Genomic DNA, 18,879 nt, shown 5'->3' with positions numbered 1-18,879 from the left:
GCTAGTTAAATGAGTTGCATTTACTTTTATCTTGGTCACGATTAAGCTAATTTGTATTTATGTTTCTGACTCTACAAGTATGTTTGCACCTTATTTCCTATCAATCAAACTTAGAGCATAATGTTAATTTCAAAAAACATTTTTCATCTATGCATTATTTGAAAAACAAACAAAAACACATTAAAAAGTTAAACCTCTCTAATCTTTAGCAAAATAATTTTACTATTTCTTGTGTTTCAAAACCTGACTCTTTACACTTCTGTATTAATACATTTTATTTTTAGCGCCCTTTAAAAACTTAAAGATGCTTTTCATAGAAAAGACTAATTACAATTTAAATTTAAATACAGATATACAAAATAGTGAAATAACAGTGAAATATAAACGTGAAAACAAGACAAAGAGTTTTTTTAAAAAGTGCATAGAGAAAGGAGCGGTCAAGGAGATTGTGGCTAAAATATGCTGATTCAAGAGATATTACTGTTTAAATCAGTGGTGAGGTTTTAGGAGGAGGTGGGCGGCAGGGTTTTAAATGTATTAAAGTTTATTGAGAAAATTAGTGGTCATGCCATAAAGGATGCTGTTACAGTAGTCAATTTGTGATGTAATAAAGGCCTGGATCAGGGTTTGTACTTAAAGTTCTGATGTGTTTGTCAAGTAGACTTAATATGCCAAGCAGGTAATCTAGCATGTGGTATTATACCTGAAATATTTTTCATTATGCTAAATTATGAGTCAACTGATTACAGTCAGTAACTGGACATCCACCAAGTTCAACAAGTACTTAACACTGTCCTGTGCTGGGGTAGCAGGCTGAAGGCATCTGATGACTCAACAAGGTCATTGGGAGAGCTTGCTCTGCCCCAGAGGTTGAGCTGGATGCTGTGGTGGAGGTGTCAGAGAGGAAGATGCTGAGGAAGCTGCTCAGAAAACACCTGTGATCTTATCTTAAATTACTACATTTTTGTGCTTTTTATTATTGTTATCAGGAAAAAACTATAGTTTGTTCACCATTTAAATTTCAAACAAATTTTCTGTATTTCTGTTGTTACTGTAATACAAATAAGAACGATCTTATAATGACTCGTACCATCTTTTGTACAACTTCATTTAGCTTTATTTTGACTGAAAACCGGAAGTAATGATACATGCTGTTAGGTGACATCATTCTCTGTCGTCCTCTAGCGGCCAAATGATAATTTAAATTATAGTGTCAGGCGAGGTACCAGCAATACTTCTGCATGATGATGTTTCCTGATGGTTGCGGAGTGTAACAAGTTTCGACGGGGGTTTCCTCAAAATCACTGTTCAAAAAACATTTATGACAGTGACACATCAGCGTAATACATTAACTGCTTTTAGCCTTGTGAATAATCCCACGACGAACACGATGGGCGGCAACTATCTTTACCCTGCTGCTGTATCTTTGATGCTACCCAAGCTTGTTGAGTTGCGGATGTTGCTAAGTAACATTAGAAGTCGGACTGCACTCCAATCACTGCTGGAGAAAGAGGTCACATGCTCTCAAGTAGGCCAATCAGAGAGGGTCACCGTCAGTTGAAGTTTGTCCAAGCTTTTCTCGTACAGACTTTCTTCATAGTACTGCTGAATATACCTGCGAAAATAACTGCTTTTAAGCTTATGAAATATTATATAACCTATGTCCTGAACAGCCAGTCGTGGTTTCTCACATGGTGAGTTCATAGGATCATGTTTTTTGGTCTATGGCGGCTACAGAAGTACTGTCAGGGTTAGCACTCTAGGCTAGGCTAAGGTGAAATATACTTCTTAATAAGCTTTATTTGAGAATAACACCCACAATAACGATCAAAAGACAATGCCGAATATTTCTCCTTGAATACAACAGCGGCAGAGAACGAGTTCTTTATTCATATGTCTGACTATTGGCCCAATTTTAGTATCTTATTGTAAGTTACTGTTATATTTAAAGGAATAAGTCAGCGTTGGCTGCAAACTTGGCTGTATTTTTGTGATGTATTTTTCATTATGGCATTTCATTGGAGTTTTATGAAAATAGAACTTGGTAAGAAGTATAAAGCTTCGAAAAAATCAGCAATGAACAACAAAAAGTTACTTAATTGTTTAGTAAGTCGATTCTTAGTGATGAGAGTTAAATTTCTCAAAGAGAATGGCACAACCCTATGTTCAAAAAATCTTGTACGTTTTTTCCTGTCATAGAATGCAGTTTTGCATTGTTTCACCATTTTAAGAATTAACATACACCTCAAAACCTCTTGCCATGTTTCCCCTCAGATTTACGTTTATCAGTAAACACTTTTTCTGTTAAATCAAAATGTTAACCCTAATACTGATCCACTTACCCCACAGAGGAAAGCAATGAGACTTCGGTCAGGTTCCCCTCCAATTCATGTGCACGTCAACGATGCCACACCTGTTCATGTTCACGTGAAGAGCAGAAGGACAAGTCCCACCAGGATGCCTCAGGTTAAACTTTTCCTGTTGTTTGTTTATTTTTTTTCTTGTGTTTTAGTTATTTTATAGAAATGTACACCTCTTTAATGTATACAGCACATTCATATACAGTTTTGATAAACTTACTTCACTCATTCCTTTATCACGTGTCTGTGTTTTACAGAGCAAGGCCAAAGCAGACCGAGAAGTCCTTCATTCCACAGCTAAGGTGAAAACCCGAGTGCCATGGATACCACCAGGAAAGGCCTCTATAAGGGATGTCACACACACCTGGGAGGTAACAGATATTTGATATCTGGATAATTTCCATATTTAGTTAAACTTATTAAAACATCCTCTGCATGTCTGGTTTTGTCTTAACAATAATTAAGATCAATCCTTGGAGGCTTATGTCTAATGACTGAAAGTGTTGTTTACATCAAGGGGCCAGCACACCGCATTGAGATCACACCACCAGACCCAGAACCAGAACCAGAACCTTCCCAGTCTGCACTGCGATTGGCTGACCTCACATCAGAGGAAGAAGAAGGTTTACATGGGAGAATTAGCGAGTATGAGAGGAAGATCGACAGCTTAATGACAGAGGTCAGCTCTCTGAAGAACGAGGTCAGTTTTCCATTTGGATAAAGGGTTTGGCACGTCTGCTGTAGTTCTGAGATTTTTCCATGGACTATTTGAGTGTGTTTCTGTATGTTTGTGTCTTTGCAGGTGGAGATGCGGAAGAAGGAGCAGCTACTGGAACATCAGTCAGAGCAGCTGAATGTCTCCCAGCAGGTGATTGCAGAGCAGGAGGAGGAGCTGGTGGAGGTGACAAAGGAGCTGGAAGAGACTGAGCGAGAGAATACACGACTGCGTCTGTCCATGGAGAAGATGATGGGGGAGGCCAGCTACAGCAGGTAAATATTATATTAGAAGAGTTTAATTTATTTCTCGGGATGCCTTGAAAGAGTTAAGGGAAAAGTCAAACTTGGACGAGACCTGAGAGTTGGACTGAGGAGAAAAGTTTTCGATGCTGACTTCAGGAAACAGTTGCCAATGTGAAACAGTCTGAAACAACTTTCAAAGATCTTTATGGGTTTTTTTCACGCAATGATATGGATTTTTAAAAAAAATCAATTCAGTTAGGTAAAAAACAGCTGCAAGTGTGACCTTAACCTTATATCATGTCGAATGATTGGCAATTTCTTTTTACTTTTGTTGTGTGTGTTTCTTTAGCAGCTATCGTAGCTGCTCGGGATAGCTCCTTCTGCTCGCTGATCAACAGGCAAAGTTCAAAATGTCATTTGACTTTTTTCTTTTAAGTAAAATCCTGCAGACCCTTCCTTTTACTGATGTCTTCCCAAAGGAACTTAGCTGCTTTCATAACAATAACACTAAGCTTGTGTCACAGTGGGCTCTCGTCCCTGTCTATAGATTAGATGGGGACACTTTGAACAAGGACAAAGACGCTCTGCTCAGAAAGCTGATGGAGGCAGAGGTGGATGGGACAGCAGCTGCCAAACAAGTTTCAGAGCTGAGAGAATCAGTTTCCAAACTGTGCAAAGGGAGTGGCAGCGTGAGTTGTGCTTCAGTGCATCTTCATCATACTCCAGAAACAGATTGCTTTCACTTCCACAGCCAAAAGTGTTATTCAAGAGAAATTCTAGAGAAATTTGATGATTGTTGTGAACTCCTCTCTGCAGAGGAAACTCACTGGTTCTGAGTCTTCAGTCTTGGCTCGTCAGAAGGATTTGCTGCTACAGAAACTGGAGACATTTGAGGCCACAAACCGAACACTGCGACGCCTTCTCAGAGAGCAGCACAGCACTCAGGTACTGTGTGTGAAATGCATCTCTGTAACACTGTAAACATAAACCAGGAGGCGGGGAGGATTTGAAGTCAGCTCTCCTATCCTGAACATTCTCAGCAGTCAGGCAAGAATACACCATCAGGGGCTTCATTTATGACACCACATGCAGTTATGCTATTTGCATAACTGTGATTTGTTTACTAGGATCCCCATTGGTCACCAGTCTTAGTGGGATCAAAACATGAATAAGACACACATCACACAGTGTTCATAGGTTTGATAAAATGGAGAGAAAATACTCCTCAAACTGCCTGAAATACAACCATATTATATAGAGTAATTCTGTTAGTTTAACTCCACTGTAAACATAATTTTGTGGTGGGATTGAACTAGATTGTTTTGTGTTGTGTGACTGTTTTTGAGAAGATGGAGACGATGAGACTGTCAGAACAAAAAGATGCTTTCCTCAGGACGCTGGCCGACACAGAGGCAGAAAATGCTGTGAGTCTTTCTTTCTTTCTTTCTTTCTTTCTTTCTTTCTTTCTTTCTTTCTTTCTTTCTTTCTTTCTTTCTTTCTTTCTTTCTTTCTTTCTTTCATCTCATCAGCTAAAGTTCATCCTGTGCATGAAATCCTCTCTTCTTTCTTTTTTGCAGCATCTTGTGGTGAAACTCTCAGAGAGAGAAAGAGAGGTCAATCAACTTTCCAGACTTCTAGAAGCTGAGAAGGTAGGGCTGTTGGTGTTTTTGAATGAACTCTGTCAAACAGCAAAACCAGAAAGTGTTTTCCTCTTTTTTTTTTTTCAAAATGTAAATGTTTTGTCTAAATTGTGCTTTATGTTGGAAAAGGATAATGCCAAGAGCACAACAGAACTGTCAAAGAGTCTGGAGACAACGAGAGCTCATCTACAAGGACAGCTCCGCAGTAAAGAGGCTGAAAACAACCGGCTCACTGTGCAGATAAGGGTTAGTCATTAGAGTCATGCTGCCATTTCATTCACTACTGTCAGAATTTTTTTAGACACTCTCGTCAAACCTCTAGTGTACAAATGTAAAGCAGGTACAGATTTGCAGACTTGATTCTAACCCTCGGTTTTGTCTTTCTGTCTGTTCAGAATCTGGAGCGAGCAGCCAACCAGCAGAAGGCTGGGATGGAGCGTCTGAAGGAGCAGCTGGCCACGATGAAGCAGCAGGCGATTTTAGACCGGGAGACTCTGAAACGAGCCACAAGAGCACAGAAACAACAAGCAGAGCGCAGCGAGAACACCGCAGGCCAGCTCAGTGTTCAGCTACTGGAGATGGTATGGCCTGAATTCATTATTCATAGACTATTATCAGTTTACAAATTCTTTATAGAGATGTTATAGCTATGTATGAGGGTCTGAATTTGAGTTTGTAGAATGAAATGTCTACACTGAGACACAAATCTGCTTCATGCTGCGTCATTAAAGACAATCAGTGTTTAGATTCCCTGACTTCCTGGAATGCAGCAGTGTCTTCTCGCAGACAGACCTGACAAAATTTGACTTTATTTAATATACTAATCAGCAATATGATTTTATTTTATATTAAAACTTCAGACCTGTTAACTGTAAAAAAAAATCAGTTTCTTGAATGAAGCTGAAGGAATTTCTGTGGAACATACTATTTACAGTGAAACTGAGACTCACCACAAACAGAAGAACAGACCCCTTTGGAAGATGTAATGAACCAATAAATTACAGAGTTCATTTGGAGACATGTCTGATTGTATATCTTTACAGGTCAACATGTTTCTGTTTATACCTCCAGGAGAAGCAGGTGTCTGAGGCTCTGACTGCAGCTGAGAGCTGGCAGAGTCGACACGCACAAGAAGTGAAGGAAAAGAGTAAACTGGAATTCGAAGTCTCACTATTGAAAAGGTAACCGCAGCCTCTGAACATCCTCACAAACAGTCACCTGTCTTTGTGAAAACCAGATTTAACACCAATTTAAGTTTACTTCAAGGGATTGACTGCTCTCATTCTAATTTTCTGAAGCCTAACAGAGACAGGGGTTGCAAATAAGCTGAGGCTAGATACCTGATTGCTCGACATTCCCTTTGTAAACTTTTTCTTTAAACCCTTCTAATGTAAGAATTCATCTATTTGCACTAGTGGTTTGTGCATGGGGTGAGTGCTTGTCTCTGTTGTTGTTTTTGTTGTTGTGAATGAAGAACTAAAGCTGTTACATGATGTGATGCAGCCAAGTAGAAGAGTTGAAGGAGCAGCTGCAGAGTTCAGAGGAGAAGAGCCGATCAGAGAGAGAAACTCTGATGAATCACTTGCAAGCTCTGACCACAGACAGCACCGCTGCCAGAGTGGAGAACCAGAACCTAAAGGTGAGACACCTGAAAGTCTGCAGAGAGCTTTGATTCTTTTACAGTCAAAACACATTTATCCAAAGTTGGCTCAAAGAGCTACACGTCTGTTGTGCTTGGTTTCTTGGATAATGTCCTCCCCTTTCCTTCCTAACACACTTACTCGGACTGAAATTACATTAGAAGGATGGACTGTCGTGTTAATTTAATAACCAATGAATTCATCTGTCAGGCTGCAGCGTCTGCTGTGGAGGAGAAGCTGTCCTTGTCTCAGTCAGAGCTCCAGCAGGTCAGAGCTTCAATTCAGCAGTATGAGAGTCTGCTGGACAGCTATAAGATCCAGGTTGGTGAAGACTTCTGTACTATGAGGTTACAAATACCCATGGACACCACATTAGGGTTTTATAAACCCTAATGTCTCATCCAAGCATATTTTTGTGTATGAAAGACTCAGGGTTGAAATGGGTTCAGGAGTGTAATATGCCTTGATGAGTGATTTTAACTCTGCTGGTCAAAAACCAGCATATTCACTTGTAGTTTTTATCTCTATTTACCCTGACAGGCTCAGGTAATTTTTTTAGCTGATTTTAACCTCAAACTGCTGTTGCATAGTTACCACTAAACAACCAAACAAAGGTTTATTTGTTTCTTTTTTTAATGAAATCGGCACTGCACAGGTTGGGAAAACCCGAGCTGAGGCAGACGAGTACTGTGCCCGGCTGGCTCAGGCAGAGCGTGAGGCTCAGATGGTGCGGGCAGAGCTGGAGAAGGAGATAGAAGAAGTGCGCAGAGAGCTCCTGGGTCGGCTGACGGAGCTGGAGCCACTTCCCGAAGCTTTACGGCACTCTAAAGTTCGGCTGCAGGAGGCTCAGGAGAGGGAGCGCAGCCAAGAGAGACGCAACATGGAGCTGAGCACCACGCTGACTGATCTACGCATGAAGGTCCCAACAGACACATTCACAATTAGCATCATCACAAAACAGTCGCTTCTGAAAGCTGATGTGTTAACACTTCAGATAATACCTCATTCAAAACAAAACTGCCAGACCGACTAAGATACTTTTTGATAACATAAAGATGTTTTTATTTGTCAATTTTTTAAGTGAGTTTAAAAAATCTAATTAAATTAGCTAATTTAGTTTGTTGAACATGTGCTGGGTTATTATTGTGAAAAAAAAGGTCCATGCTCTCCAAAAACAACATTGTATTGAGACACTACTCTTGTTTTTAGAAACTTGAAATCATTTTTCTTACCCCGAGGGCAGAATTTTCACTCTTTGCAATCATTTCAGGTGTCTATTTTTTCTTCTAATATCTTGAAATGAGACACCTTTGTGGACTTTTCAGGTGAATGTGGCTCATCTTGTCTAAAGATCATCTTCAATGAAAAAATAAGCGATAGCTCTTCCTTAGGTTTTAGTTTTTGCAGTATAGAACTCAGAACTAATTCTATAAGGGCTTTTACACAGTGTGCAACTTTCACACAGCTCACCCAGGTATTGCTTATACTACTTAATCTCTAAGTAGAAAACCAAACACGTGAACAAATAGCTACAGAAAGACTCTTCTTCTGTTGGTTCAGGTGGAGACTCAGAGCAGCCAGATGGAGCTTCTCAGACAGAAGAACAAGCTGCTGATGGAGGAGAACAGACAACTTCAGCAGAGAGTAGACAGCCTGGAAAGGTTGGTTAACACGTCTGCTGTTAAAATGTGCCCTGAGTCTTTTCATGCTCCAGGTTTTGTGTTGTGTTGTGGTCTCTGAAGATGTATTTAAGAAGTAAATAATATAGACACAGTGTGTTCAGTAAATTTGCTGCATGTACAATTTGGGCTAAGTCTCTTTATTCTAGATTTGATTACATTTTTATGCCCCATGTCCAAATGCTTTAGCTTATTCTTCAACTGAATTTAGATTTCTAGTCACAGCTGATTGGAAAAGTTCATTACAAGCCTCATCATGGGACTCCAGTGATTGTCTAAAGAATAACCATCTTAAATACACGAGTCAGAACACTAGCTCCCTGTTTATTGTGTTCATCATTTTGCAGAAAACTTGAGGATGTTGGCAGCCAGAACAGCGACTTACTAGCGGTCGTTGGCAAACGAGAAGAGGCAATCCACAGCAACCAGCTCCGCTTGGAGGAAAAGTCACGGGAATGTTCACTGCTGAGCCGGAAGCTTGAAGAGGCTCTGGAGGATGCTCGACAACAGGTCTGTAAAATGATGCAGACCATCAAACACTCAAAGAGTACTTAACATTGGGGATGAATATTGGCAAAGACCTCACGATAGGATACACATTATGATACTTTGGTCATGATACAATTATATTACAATGTATCATAATATCACAATATTGTGATATACTGGGATATTCTACATTGTTAACTCAAAAAGTAGAGATGATGTTTATGCAAATCATGCAGTTTTTGTCAAAATTGAAAGGACAAATTAAGTCAGAACTGTTTCATTGAAAACAACTTATATTTTACTCTTTTTGCTGTACAGCACTTATATACAATTAACTTGAAAACATAAAGTGAATCGAATTTGTCACGTAAACTACTGTGACATTAAACTGATGTTGCAAAAAAAAATATTAGGTGAGAATGTGGTCAGTTCATGTAACTGATACATGCAAATTGGTGTAACTAATGTTTCTCATAAAAAAATCTGGTATTGCATAAAAAAGTGCAGATGATTACAATTTTATCAGTCTACTATACTGTAAAGCTTAAATTTAAAATGATTTTATACCTACTGACCCAAAAATAAAGAGTAAACATTTATGTCTATGGCATCAAAACCCATATCATCAAGTTTAGTAATGAAGTATTTTAAATATACTTAGAGATCATATTTCTTATACAGTCTATGGGCATCATAAAGCAGAGTAGCCCTTTGGTGCAATCTACTGCAGTGGAGATATGGAAGATGTATTTAACTTCCAACTCGGCTAAAATACGAACTTTTAATTTTTCAAAAATATCAATATTAAGAGTTGAAATATCAATATTGTACCAGAGGTCAACGCAACGCAATATATTGCTGTATCAATATTTTTTCACACCTCTACTTACTGTAGATTTCATTTGTAACACTGCTGCATTAAAACACACTTTTGGGATCTCTAAAACCCCACAGGAAGGGTATATGGATGGAAGTTCTACTGCAGAAAGATGCAGGATAGTGCTACTTAGCCCCATTTTCTAACACTGCTCTGTTTAGAATCTCAGCAAGTCATCCATAGAGACTTCATTTGAAGTAAACAGGATTTTTTACTGGCTTTTACAGGACAAAGACTGTAGCACACACCCATATGATGTCCAAATATTCAAAGGACGGAGCAGTGTCTGGGTGAAAAGGGTGGAGGAGGGTTGAGAGTACTCTGCACTGCTGCAAAGAGAAGAACAGGGTATAGGAGCCAAAACAAATTATTTTGTTCCAAGTCAAACTGTGCAAAACATCCTATTTTGTATGCTGTGTCCTGCAGCTCTATGGCTTTTTGATATGACAGGCTTTACATGCACATCAGTCTGAAATGGTCAAAATGATAGCTTTAACATGCCCAATCTAAAAGTCTAACCGCAACAATAGCAACATGGGAATGTTCCAAAGACTGGTTGATAAAATGAATGGTTAGCTATCCATGATCAGCTGATTACAAAAGAAGAGACTGATACAAAGAAAGGGTGGTGAAAGAGTAATGTGAATACAGAAGGCATGAATCAGCCTCCTTGCTTGAGATCACACAGTTTCATTTCAGTGTCACACCCAGCGGTGTCTGCAGTGTGGGTGTGCCCGCTGTGCATAATTATACAGATCATGTGATTAGAAACTGAGATACTATTTTTTACCCTCTGCTGCTCATACATTGATTCCAGTTTGTCATGTTGACCCTTCAGATGTCAGACACCAGGGAACGAGCTGCCAGCAAAGAGCGCTCCACTCAGTCTAAAATCGTTGAGCTTGAGACTCAGCTTAGCCGGACATCCTCGGAAATCAAGCAACTGCAGCGTAGCAAAGAGGAGGTAAAGGCCTTGATTAAATTAATTTAATGTTTGTATCAGCTGTGCCAGTAGATGTTCAAACTGTGTTATTGTGTTTCCCAGGTGGAGCGGCGGTACCAGAACAGATTACAGGATGTAAAGGATCGCCTGGAACAGTCTGACAACACCAACCGCAGCCTGCAGAACTATGTTCAGTTCCTCAAAGCCTCCTATGCAAATGTGTTTGGAGATATCGCTCTCAGCAGCTCAATACGAGCCCCCTCGCCCATCTGACATTCAGACTCTAAGGCTCTATTATTACATGCACACATTTTCAGTCAGTGCTGTGCTCTCTCCAGAGCCTGACACAGTTTTTGTTAGCAGGCTGGTTGCTTGTATCATACAAACTGGTTTAGAAGTAGCTTGGCTGTTAAGACTTGTGACACAAGTGATTTGTAGAATTTGCCTTTAATTTAAAACCCTTGTCATAACAGAAGATCCTGTCTCATACAAAAGCTCTTGAGTGTATTTGGTGACTCCTTGAAATAGTATCAAAAATAATATGCAACCAAAGTGCTTCTTCAACCTAAATCACATAACACATTTTTAATCACATTTTTGTATTTAGTAAACCTTAAATAGGGCTACCCCCTCTAAATCCTAAACATTTGGACCCAGATGGCCCAGGTTAACAAACAATACCAAGGCATGAAAATTTATAAAGACTACTATCTTGATTGTGCCTTTCCAGACTGAATGTTGTCCTTAAAAAATGTTAAGAAAGCAGCTAAAGTTTGTCGATTTGTGTTTTAGATTTAAAGAAAGAACAGAAATTTCCCTTTTTCCTAACCTTTGTGTAATTATAAATCTGTGTTTGTTACACAAAAAGTTAATTTGCTGAATAAAATAACTAAAAGGAAACAATCTGTATTTGTATACCTATGTAATAAATTTTCTAGTTTTATTTTTATGCACAGTTATAGTTTAAACCAAACATCACACATCATGTGCTTGAGTGTCTCTTCCTTGACTGCAGGGAGCTGAAATATTGGTGCTATTATATTTCTATGATATTCTGCGTCAAAACAGCTATTTTGGGTTTACATCCTCACAGATATATGTTTGAAATGTTAATTTGAATCCATGTCATAGGATGCTAATAAATATTGAATAAGTTATATTCAATGGCGGATGTGGCAATAAAGAAGTTGTTTTCACAGCTGACTCTTTTATTCAATCTCTCAATTGTTTCTATTTTATCTTACTAGTAAGACTTTTCACATCTTTATCCGAGCGCTCTGATGCTGCTATGCTATTACATAGGAGGTTCGGGTGTTTACGGTGCCGATCGGCTCTTTCCGTACAGCTGCAGAAAATTACGTCACATTCGGTAAGAAAAAAAACAGTCGCCCATCCTAGAGCAGCCGCTCGCCCTTCGACGCCGATCCGCCTGGACAAGCACCAGTTCTTAAGCTTCTTTGAAAACAAACCGAGGTATGAAACAAATACGCGTCTGTAAAAGTTTCCACATTATACATATTAATTGCACAGTGATGCTCTTGCGTTTGTAGCTGATCTGTTAATTCAATGAACGCTCCCTGGCTGTCCCGGATTTGCTAGCTATGTGGCTAATGTTAGCTTAGCTCGCTGTAAGCACTCCCTTTTGTTGAATGATATTTACAGAGCAGAAGGTAAAATAACAGCTATGTAGGCCTATCAGTTTGCTTCTAAAGCTGTCTGAAAGTCATATCTTTTTTTGATTTTTAATATAACCCTCTTTAAACTGGCAACGACTCGCGTTTCATCTGAGAAATATTTAGGCATTAAACCTTGTACCTATAACGTCAGCTCAAACCATATTATTATTGTTATGAGGGTCTCGCGTTATGCTTTTGCTTGCTCAGTTAAATGTCAAACACGACAAATAAGTCTATTTTGCGAAGTGACCCGCTAGTCCATCCACTAACGATCTTTTAACGTATTGGATGTGAAATTACTAAAATGTATTTGTTGACATATGTCTTGCTTCGCAGTTTTCTTTAGATATGTGTTGTTGTTTTTTTATACATCTGTTGTAATAATATAAGGGATATGCATGAGGCTACTCTGTCGGCTATGGTTGAAGGGGAGCCGCCCAGTGCATCCGACTAGCTGAGGGGCATATGGCCTCAGCTGTCAGTCCTCCTATTACAGTGCATTTATTTAACCACGGACAGTGTCATGGTTAATAATTCACACGTTATCTCATGAGTTACATGTTGCCCTTCTTAACCGTTTGAAGGAGTGGTTTAATGCAATAAAAGGTCTCTGTTCTAACCACTACATAGTAGCAGAGTCTAGTTTACATAAAGATAATGTTGTGGTATGATATAGTTTGCATTATAGTGTTTATGGACAGTATAAAATCAATTACTGTGACGTGAATTAGTTATCTCACACCTCTGCAGCTGACTGTCCTGAATGAGGCCTGTTGTCAGGGTGGTGCCAAGTTCTTCACATACCGACTAACTGCCCCCCACTCCTCAGAGGAATTTATAGAAAGCAACAGATAGTATTAAAGTGGGGCTAGTCTTCAAGGAGCACTGTCGCAATTTGAAAGGATCATATAATTCTCCTTGTAAACTAGATCCTAGGGTTTAAGGTGTTAAAGTGTGTTGAACGTTTTTTGATAGTAGAACTGTGGTATGTATGCTCAAAAACCTTTAAAATATTGTTTTTGTTGTTATAGAAATACATTTGCATTTGTTTGTACTTTTCAGTGTGAATTCACCATTTAGAATTGAATGCATGTTTTGTTGGCATAAGTAGAGCTTAGGATGACATCTATTAAAGGGTCATGGCTGGAAGTTGAACCAGTGACCACCATGATAAAGATTGTAGCCTCAGTAGATCTATATGCACCCTGTGCACTCCCAGCATGAAAGGGTCGGGTATCATATTGACTCATTTCAAGAAAGCACAAGCAGAGAAGGATTAATGCAGCTAAAGGTTACTTACATGTGCAAGATGTTGTAGATAGACTTATTACAGATAGGACTGACAATGCTGCTGAACATCCGAAACACTCATACAATTGCTGGAATCATGTTTATGTAAGCTATAGAATTATGCAATGCAGAATTCAGCAGAGTAATTACTTGATGGTACTGACGTAAGTAACTCTTTGATTAGGGTTGTAATGTAAAAATGTTAGAATCTAGAGAGGGAGACTGTTATTAACACCAATTCGACAAGGTAATGTGGTCTTCTCTGAGTTTCTGCGAAATTTAAAAAAAAAAAAAAACGTCAGACATCTGGCTAAAATGAGGTTAGCAGCAGTTTACATAGTGTCTGCTATATTATCTGGAATAAACAGAAGCTTAGGATCATGGCAGAAAAAGTTATGCATCTCAAGTTAAGACTTCACTATTACCCTGTGTTTGCAAAATGGGCCACCTTTTTTAAGCTGCTGTGCCTGAAATACCCATCAAATGGGCCAGTTCCTGTGGAAACGATGTGTCCCTCGATGTCGCCTCATTTTAATTGAGTTGTGTTATGATCATCGACTCAGTGCGTGACATGAATACTGTTACACCTGCTATCCAGGCAGGAACTTACACAGAAAGCTTTATTGTTGTGAACTATTTGGCTGGCAGCTAAGACCTATTTACCTTTCTAAACAAATATTGGTCATGCATTATTTAGATACGAAGCTGGACTGAGTCAACAGAAAGTGAGCATTAAGTAACTGTAGTTCGAGCCAATGTGTGTAATGCAAGATTGAACTAATAAATCATTTATTGCTGTGCATTTTGCATTTCTTATGTGATCATGGCATCAGAAAGTCATTCACGAAGGGTGTGGCAGTCATTTCTGCATGGTCAGCCCTGCAGCCGTTCATCATCATCAGCAGCATCTTTGTTTTGCTGCTGAGTGATACCAGTGACTTTATTTTAACACAGCAGCAGTAAATGAAGACAAACACGTATTTGTCAACCAGTGCAGCATGAAAATTGACCATGACCTGGATAGGAAATAGGCCTGCATGTCCCCAGGGCAGTCAGATTTTGTGTCAGGACTACAGATACAGAGCAGCATGCTAACTCATTGTCATTCTGCTGCAGCAGGTACTTTCAAAGCACTTTAAGCTTTCTGTGCAGAAGACTCAGCTTGTTTCCTGAATCAAACATGCAGTTTTCCAGGTTGTGTGACTCTGAATGAAAACTTCTGATTGCTTCTCTCTGGTGTGTGCGAATAATGTTATGCCTTTATACAGATTAGCCTGCACAACATGTCAACCTTTACTAAACCCAAACTCAAGGTAACATCAGCGTGTGTCTCGTTGTGTGCTTCTGTGTGTTCCTGTGTGTCCTTAAGTTTGTGTAAAGCGGAAATCTGGAGAGCAGGGCAGTGGGGAATGTTTTGCTGAGTAAAGGGTGATGGGAGGGAGGAGGGGTAGGAGGCTTGGAGCAGAGACAGACGCATGGGCTGGGCTGCATCTTGGCTTGCTCCTTTGTACAGCCGAGTCACTGCAGGTGCAATGCGACTGTCTGAGCTGCGTAGAAGATCAGGCTTCTTCCTCAGTCATTATTAAACTGTTGAGGAGAGATGTAGAGTAGCTGCTGCCGACCATGACTTGACTACAGATATAAAGAAAGACAGAGGACAGAGAACTGAAGAAGATTAGACGTGTGTATTGTTTTGATTTTGCACTCTTTTTTTTCCTCCTTTCAAACTATCACCTCTGATCTGTCTGTTTGAAAATGGATTGTTTGATGTCATTACAGGACTGGGTAAGCTGCTTGTGTTTCAGTGTGCATGTCTTTGTGAGTGTCCTATCTTGGCATATTTTTGAATAACTCTTTCCTCCAGTGAGGGGATCAGTAGGTTTTTTTGCATGTCTTTGGTTGGTGTGGTATTTTTCCATAAAAATTCAAGGTAACAGGAAACCTACATGACGCATTTCAAAGCCTGGTGTTGGTAAGTGCTTCAGGAACGTAGAAGGTAGCCTGTTTTCCCCTTGCTAGCCATCAGGCTAATAGAAGTAGAAGGGCGACCTTAATGGATTGTACTGGAGCCTGTGTCGGCTGCTGCAGGCAACACTCAGCAAATTTTAATGGATTGTGTCTACAAGGGCTATTACTCTCAGTCTTGCTCTTACACATAGTCATTATTTCCTGGTATACATTTTTTTAATTTCAACTCAGGGTATGAAATGTGTATTTATTAAAGCATTTTCAGCCTGGGTCAGTTTTTTGGTTTGAAAAGGTTAAACAGTAGGGATGCACGACATTGGATTTTTGCCGATATCCGATATGCCGATATATCGAAACCCCTTTTGGCCGATACCGATACCAATAATCACAAGTTTGTTTGTTTTTTTCACTGTAAAGAAAGCTAAGTCTAACCTGTACTGGAATTTATATGTTACTCTTATTGTGACAGTCTTATTTGTTTAAGAAACACACATAAATCAAGACAAAAAGCATTTGATTTAACCATAGATAAGAAATGTTTTTTGTTTTTTTTTACTCAAGACATTCAGTATTGAAATACAGAAAAATAATTTCTTTAGATCACATGAACTTTAAATGTACAATCCATTTTTAAACATAACCAAGTTGCATTTGATTATTTTAGAGCTACTGTAACAACCTGGTGACAGACACAGAGCTCTGCAGTGCAAATAAATGAAGTGCTACATTTCAGGAGCTTATTTTTTAAATGGAAAATAATAATAATCTTAACTAAATAGCACCTTATCGGCTGTGCCTATCGATACAGATAAACGTGTTTTTAAGCTTTTATCAGCTGATACTGATATTGTGCTGATAATATCGTGCATCCCTATTAAACAGTTTTTCCAGCACATTGCTCAAACCTGCAGATGTAATGGCTGCAACTAAAATCCAATTTTGCAAAAGAGCTGATTTATGAACACGCAGAGTCATTTTATTTTCTCTGACGGGCTCGGATTATTAATTTAATGTCCAAAAACACTAAGGCTGGATCCCTGCAGGGAGAGACTTTTCGTTGAGGGAGAAAGCAGAAACTGCTCTGAAATTATTCCCTTTGAAGCCACCAGACTATATTTGCGCATTAATTTTGCACAGAATGGAAGATGCTTGTGTTCAGCCACTGTTCAGTTTGTTCGTGCTGGCTTCAGCATTATCTTATCCAGTGCATTGTCATTGTCGCACACAATTAAAAAGCTTTGTGTAGAGATCCTTTCTGTAATGCTGTGAGAAACTAAGAATAACAACTAGAGCCTGTCAGGGACAAAAATACAGTGTGGTGTAACTACTCAAATCAAATATTTGCCTTTGGGATTATTTTGTAGCCATTACAGTCAAATAGAGGGCTTTTCCTGCATGACATGCAACAAAAAGCGTAGGGTTTCTTTGTTTTGTGACAGAGATACTGCTTCAAAATGTGGACGTTGGCAGCTATGTTCATACACCACTTTTTATCCAAATTCTGGGATTAGTCTACTCTGATTAACTCACTCCTTAGCCACCTGAAGGTCGTACAGACTTAAGTTTAAGGAAAATAAAAAGCTGGATTATTGCAGTTATATAATCATCGTCTTCTGTTCTCTGTTCCTCGGCAGGGAAATGTGTTACATTGTGTCATGCGACTCCCATTTCCTGCAAATTCCTTCAGCTTCCATCCTCCCAGCGTGGCGTCATCCAGTATGACCTCTGCTCACATTAACAGATGGTTGTCACAGTAACTTGGAGTTGGTGAATGAATGACTTCATCCTCTTCTCTGTAGACCTCTCATGATAATTTTGTAAAGGTTGTTATGATGATTAAGCCTCGTTCCATCCCCGGGGTTTGTTTTTTGATCTAAGGTGCTGTTTTCTTTGTGCATTAAGGTAGAGATTTTATTTCAATCAGGGGAGAATAACATTTCTCGTCCGAAGCATTTTGATAAATGTTCTATATTATCCCTGCAGTTAGTGAGCTATTATTATAATGGGCTGCATTGATAACCATTAGCCTGCATCCATCCACCCACACTCTTATGTGTGTTATCTCTTTGTAGATTTCTCTCAGCACTCAGAGGCAGAACAGGATCTACAGCACACAGTGTCTCTGAAAATATCCGTTTAGAAGGAGCTCATATAGATAATGCTTACAAAGCACGCATTATGTACAAAAGGGATTAAAAGGCTGCAGGTTAATTGAAAGATTACGAAGAATTCAAATTCCAGGACTGTTGTGTTAAAGATAAAATGTGACCTAGAGTCACTTTAAACAACATACAAGCATTTGCAATAAACAAATAGAAATAGTCTGAATTTGTTGATTGTTAATATGTAGTTTTTTCTTATTCATCAAGTGAAGGTTTGGACTGTGGATGGAGGCCTGGGTATGATGACCATGCTTTCACACCATTTTTATACAGTCAAATGAAACAAAGCTAGCTAGGGGCTGTACTTAGATCTACTGGAGCCAATCTAGTGGTGAAAAAAGTGTTTTGGATTAGTTCGGGATTTATCATATTTGGGAAAGAGAGTATTTATCTCAAATAGTGCAGGTTTACAGACCCCAACAAATGTGATCTTAATTTGGATTTTTTGTTCTTTTTAGGTGATTATGAGAATATTGATTTTGAAATGATCCCACAAAATTTGAGACATATTGTCATCATTATGGCGTTCAAAGAATGAGAACATTTACTTTTTTATGCCTGAAACCAACCACTGTTCTGAGAGTCAACCAGTCGCTGATTAGAAAAATGTCGCTTTGGTAGCTGTGTTCTCGATTTCCTTAGAGGCAATAAAGATGTCAGATATCAAACCCCTCAGTGACCCAGCTCTTTTGCACTGAGGTCACAAACTAATTTCTGTAATTACATCCCATCAAACTATTTTTGCCTCAGATGATTAACCAAGTGTTGCTAATTTTTGTAAGAAGTGAGGAGAAATTCATTTGATCAGGTCATTTAATGAACTGGTGGACTTAAACAAATACAATTTTTTGCTTTGGCTGCATTCACTGGTTGATTTTGTCATGACACTGCACTAAATGGTTAATGCACCTCATTAATTCATAAATATCACTTTGTGTCTGTAAGCTGGTTAACTGGTACGGCACCAGTAGATTTTATCTTTGCAGGCAGCTGAATGTTTAACTTTGATGATATAGTATCAGACCGTTGGCTCAAAGGAGAATAATTCACTGCTATTATTTAGAAGAGAATGTGGGATGCATGAGCCTTCAATTCTTGGCCTTTTAGTTTTTCTCTGTATTATTTCTTGACAGAAAGAAAGGATTTCTAAGGAGAGCACCTTTGTGTTTCCTGTTTCTGCTCTTGTGGAAATGGA

At 39.0% G+C, this 18,879-nt stretch overlaps 2 protein-coding genes across 2 annotated transcripts in view; both read left to right on the top strand.

The window, feature by feature from the left end:
• The first annotated feature begins 1,532 nt into the window (after positions 1-1,532).
• Positions 1,533-11,759, top strand: odf2a (outer dense fiber of sperm tails 2a). The gene is made up of 19 exons (XM_074691068.1): positions 1,533-1,694; positions 2,350-2,466; positions 2,618-2,731; positions 2,878-3,060; positions 3,163-3,350; positions 3,868-4,009; positions 4,137-4,265; positions 4,670-4,744; positions 4,898-4,969; positions 5,090-5,206; positions 5,356-5,541; positions 6,032-6,141; positions 6,464-6,599; positions 6,811-6,921; positions 7,256-7,519; positions 8,161-8,261; positions 8,627-8,789; positions 10,484-10,609; positions 10,691-11,759. The coding sequence occupies exons 1-19, from the start codon at positions 1,692-1,694 to the stop codon at positions 10,859-10,861; spliced, it is 2,508 nt and encodes an 835-aa protein (XP_074547169.1). The 5' UTR covers positions 1,533-1,691; the 3' UTR covers positions 10,862-11,759.
• A 3,337-nt stretch (positions 11,760-15,096) lies between these two features.
• The window catches only part of sptan1 (spectrin alpha, non-erythrocytic 1), a 31,357-nt gene continuing 27,574 nt past the window's right edge, over positions 15,097-18,879 (top strand). The window contains exon 1 of the mRNA XM_074690400.1: positions 15,097-15,339. Within this exon, the coding sequence (XP_074546501.1) occupies positions 15,310-15,339 (30 nt within the window). The 5' untranslated portion in view covers positions 15,097-15,309. The remainder of the gene's footprint in view (positions 15,340-18,879) is intronic.

The sequence above is a fragment of the Halichoeres trimaculatus genome, unplaced genomic scaffold (assembly GCF_033239565.1).
Source record: "Halichoeres trimaculatus isolate MK-OKI-2021-1 unplaced genomic scaffold, fHalTri1.1 fHalTri1_scaffold_16, whole genome shotgun sequence".
In the NCBI taxonomy this organism is placed as follows: domain Eukaryota; kingdom Metazoa; phylum Chordata; class Actinopteri; order Labriformes; family Labridae; genus Halichoeres; species Halichoeres trimaculatus.
Note: the sequence above shows the minus strand (reverse complement) of the source record. Positions and strands in the feature narration are given on the sequence as shown.

Bases quoted from the DNA above. Each gene is read 5' to 3' on its own strand.
- odf2a (XM_074691068.1), top strand. The intron at 4,266-4,669 runs GTACTGTGTGTG...GTTTTTGAGAAG, and splicing joins GAGAGCAGCACAGCACTCAG to ATGGAGACGATGAGACTGTC. The intron at 5,207-5,355 runs GTTAGTCATTAG...CTGTCTGTTCAG, and splicing joins GGCTCACTGTGCAGATAAGG to AATCTGGAGCGAGCAGCCAA.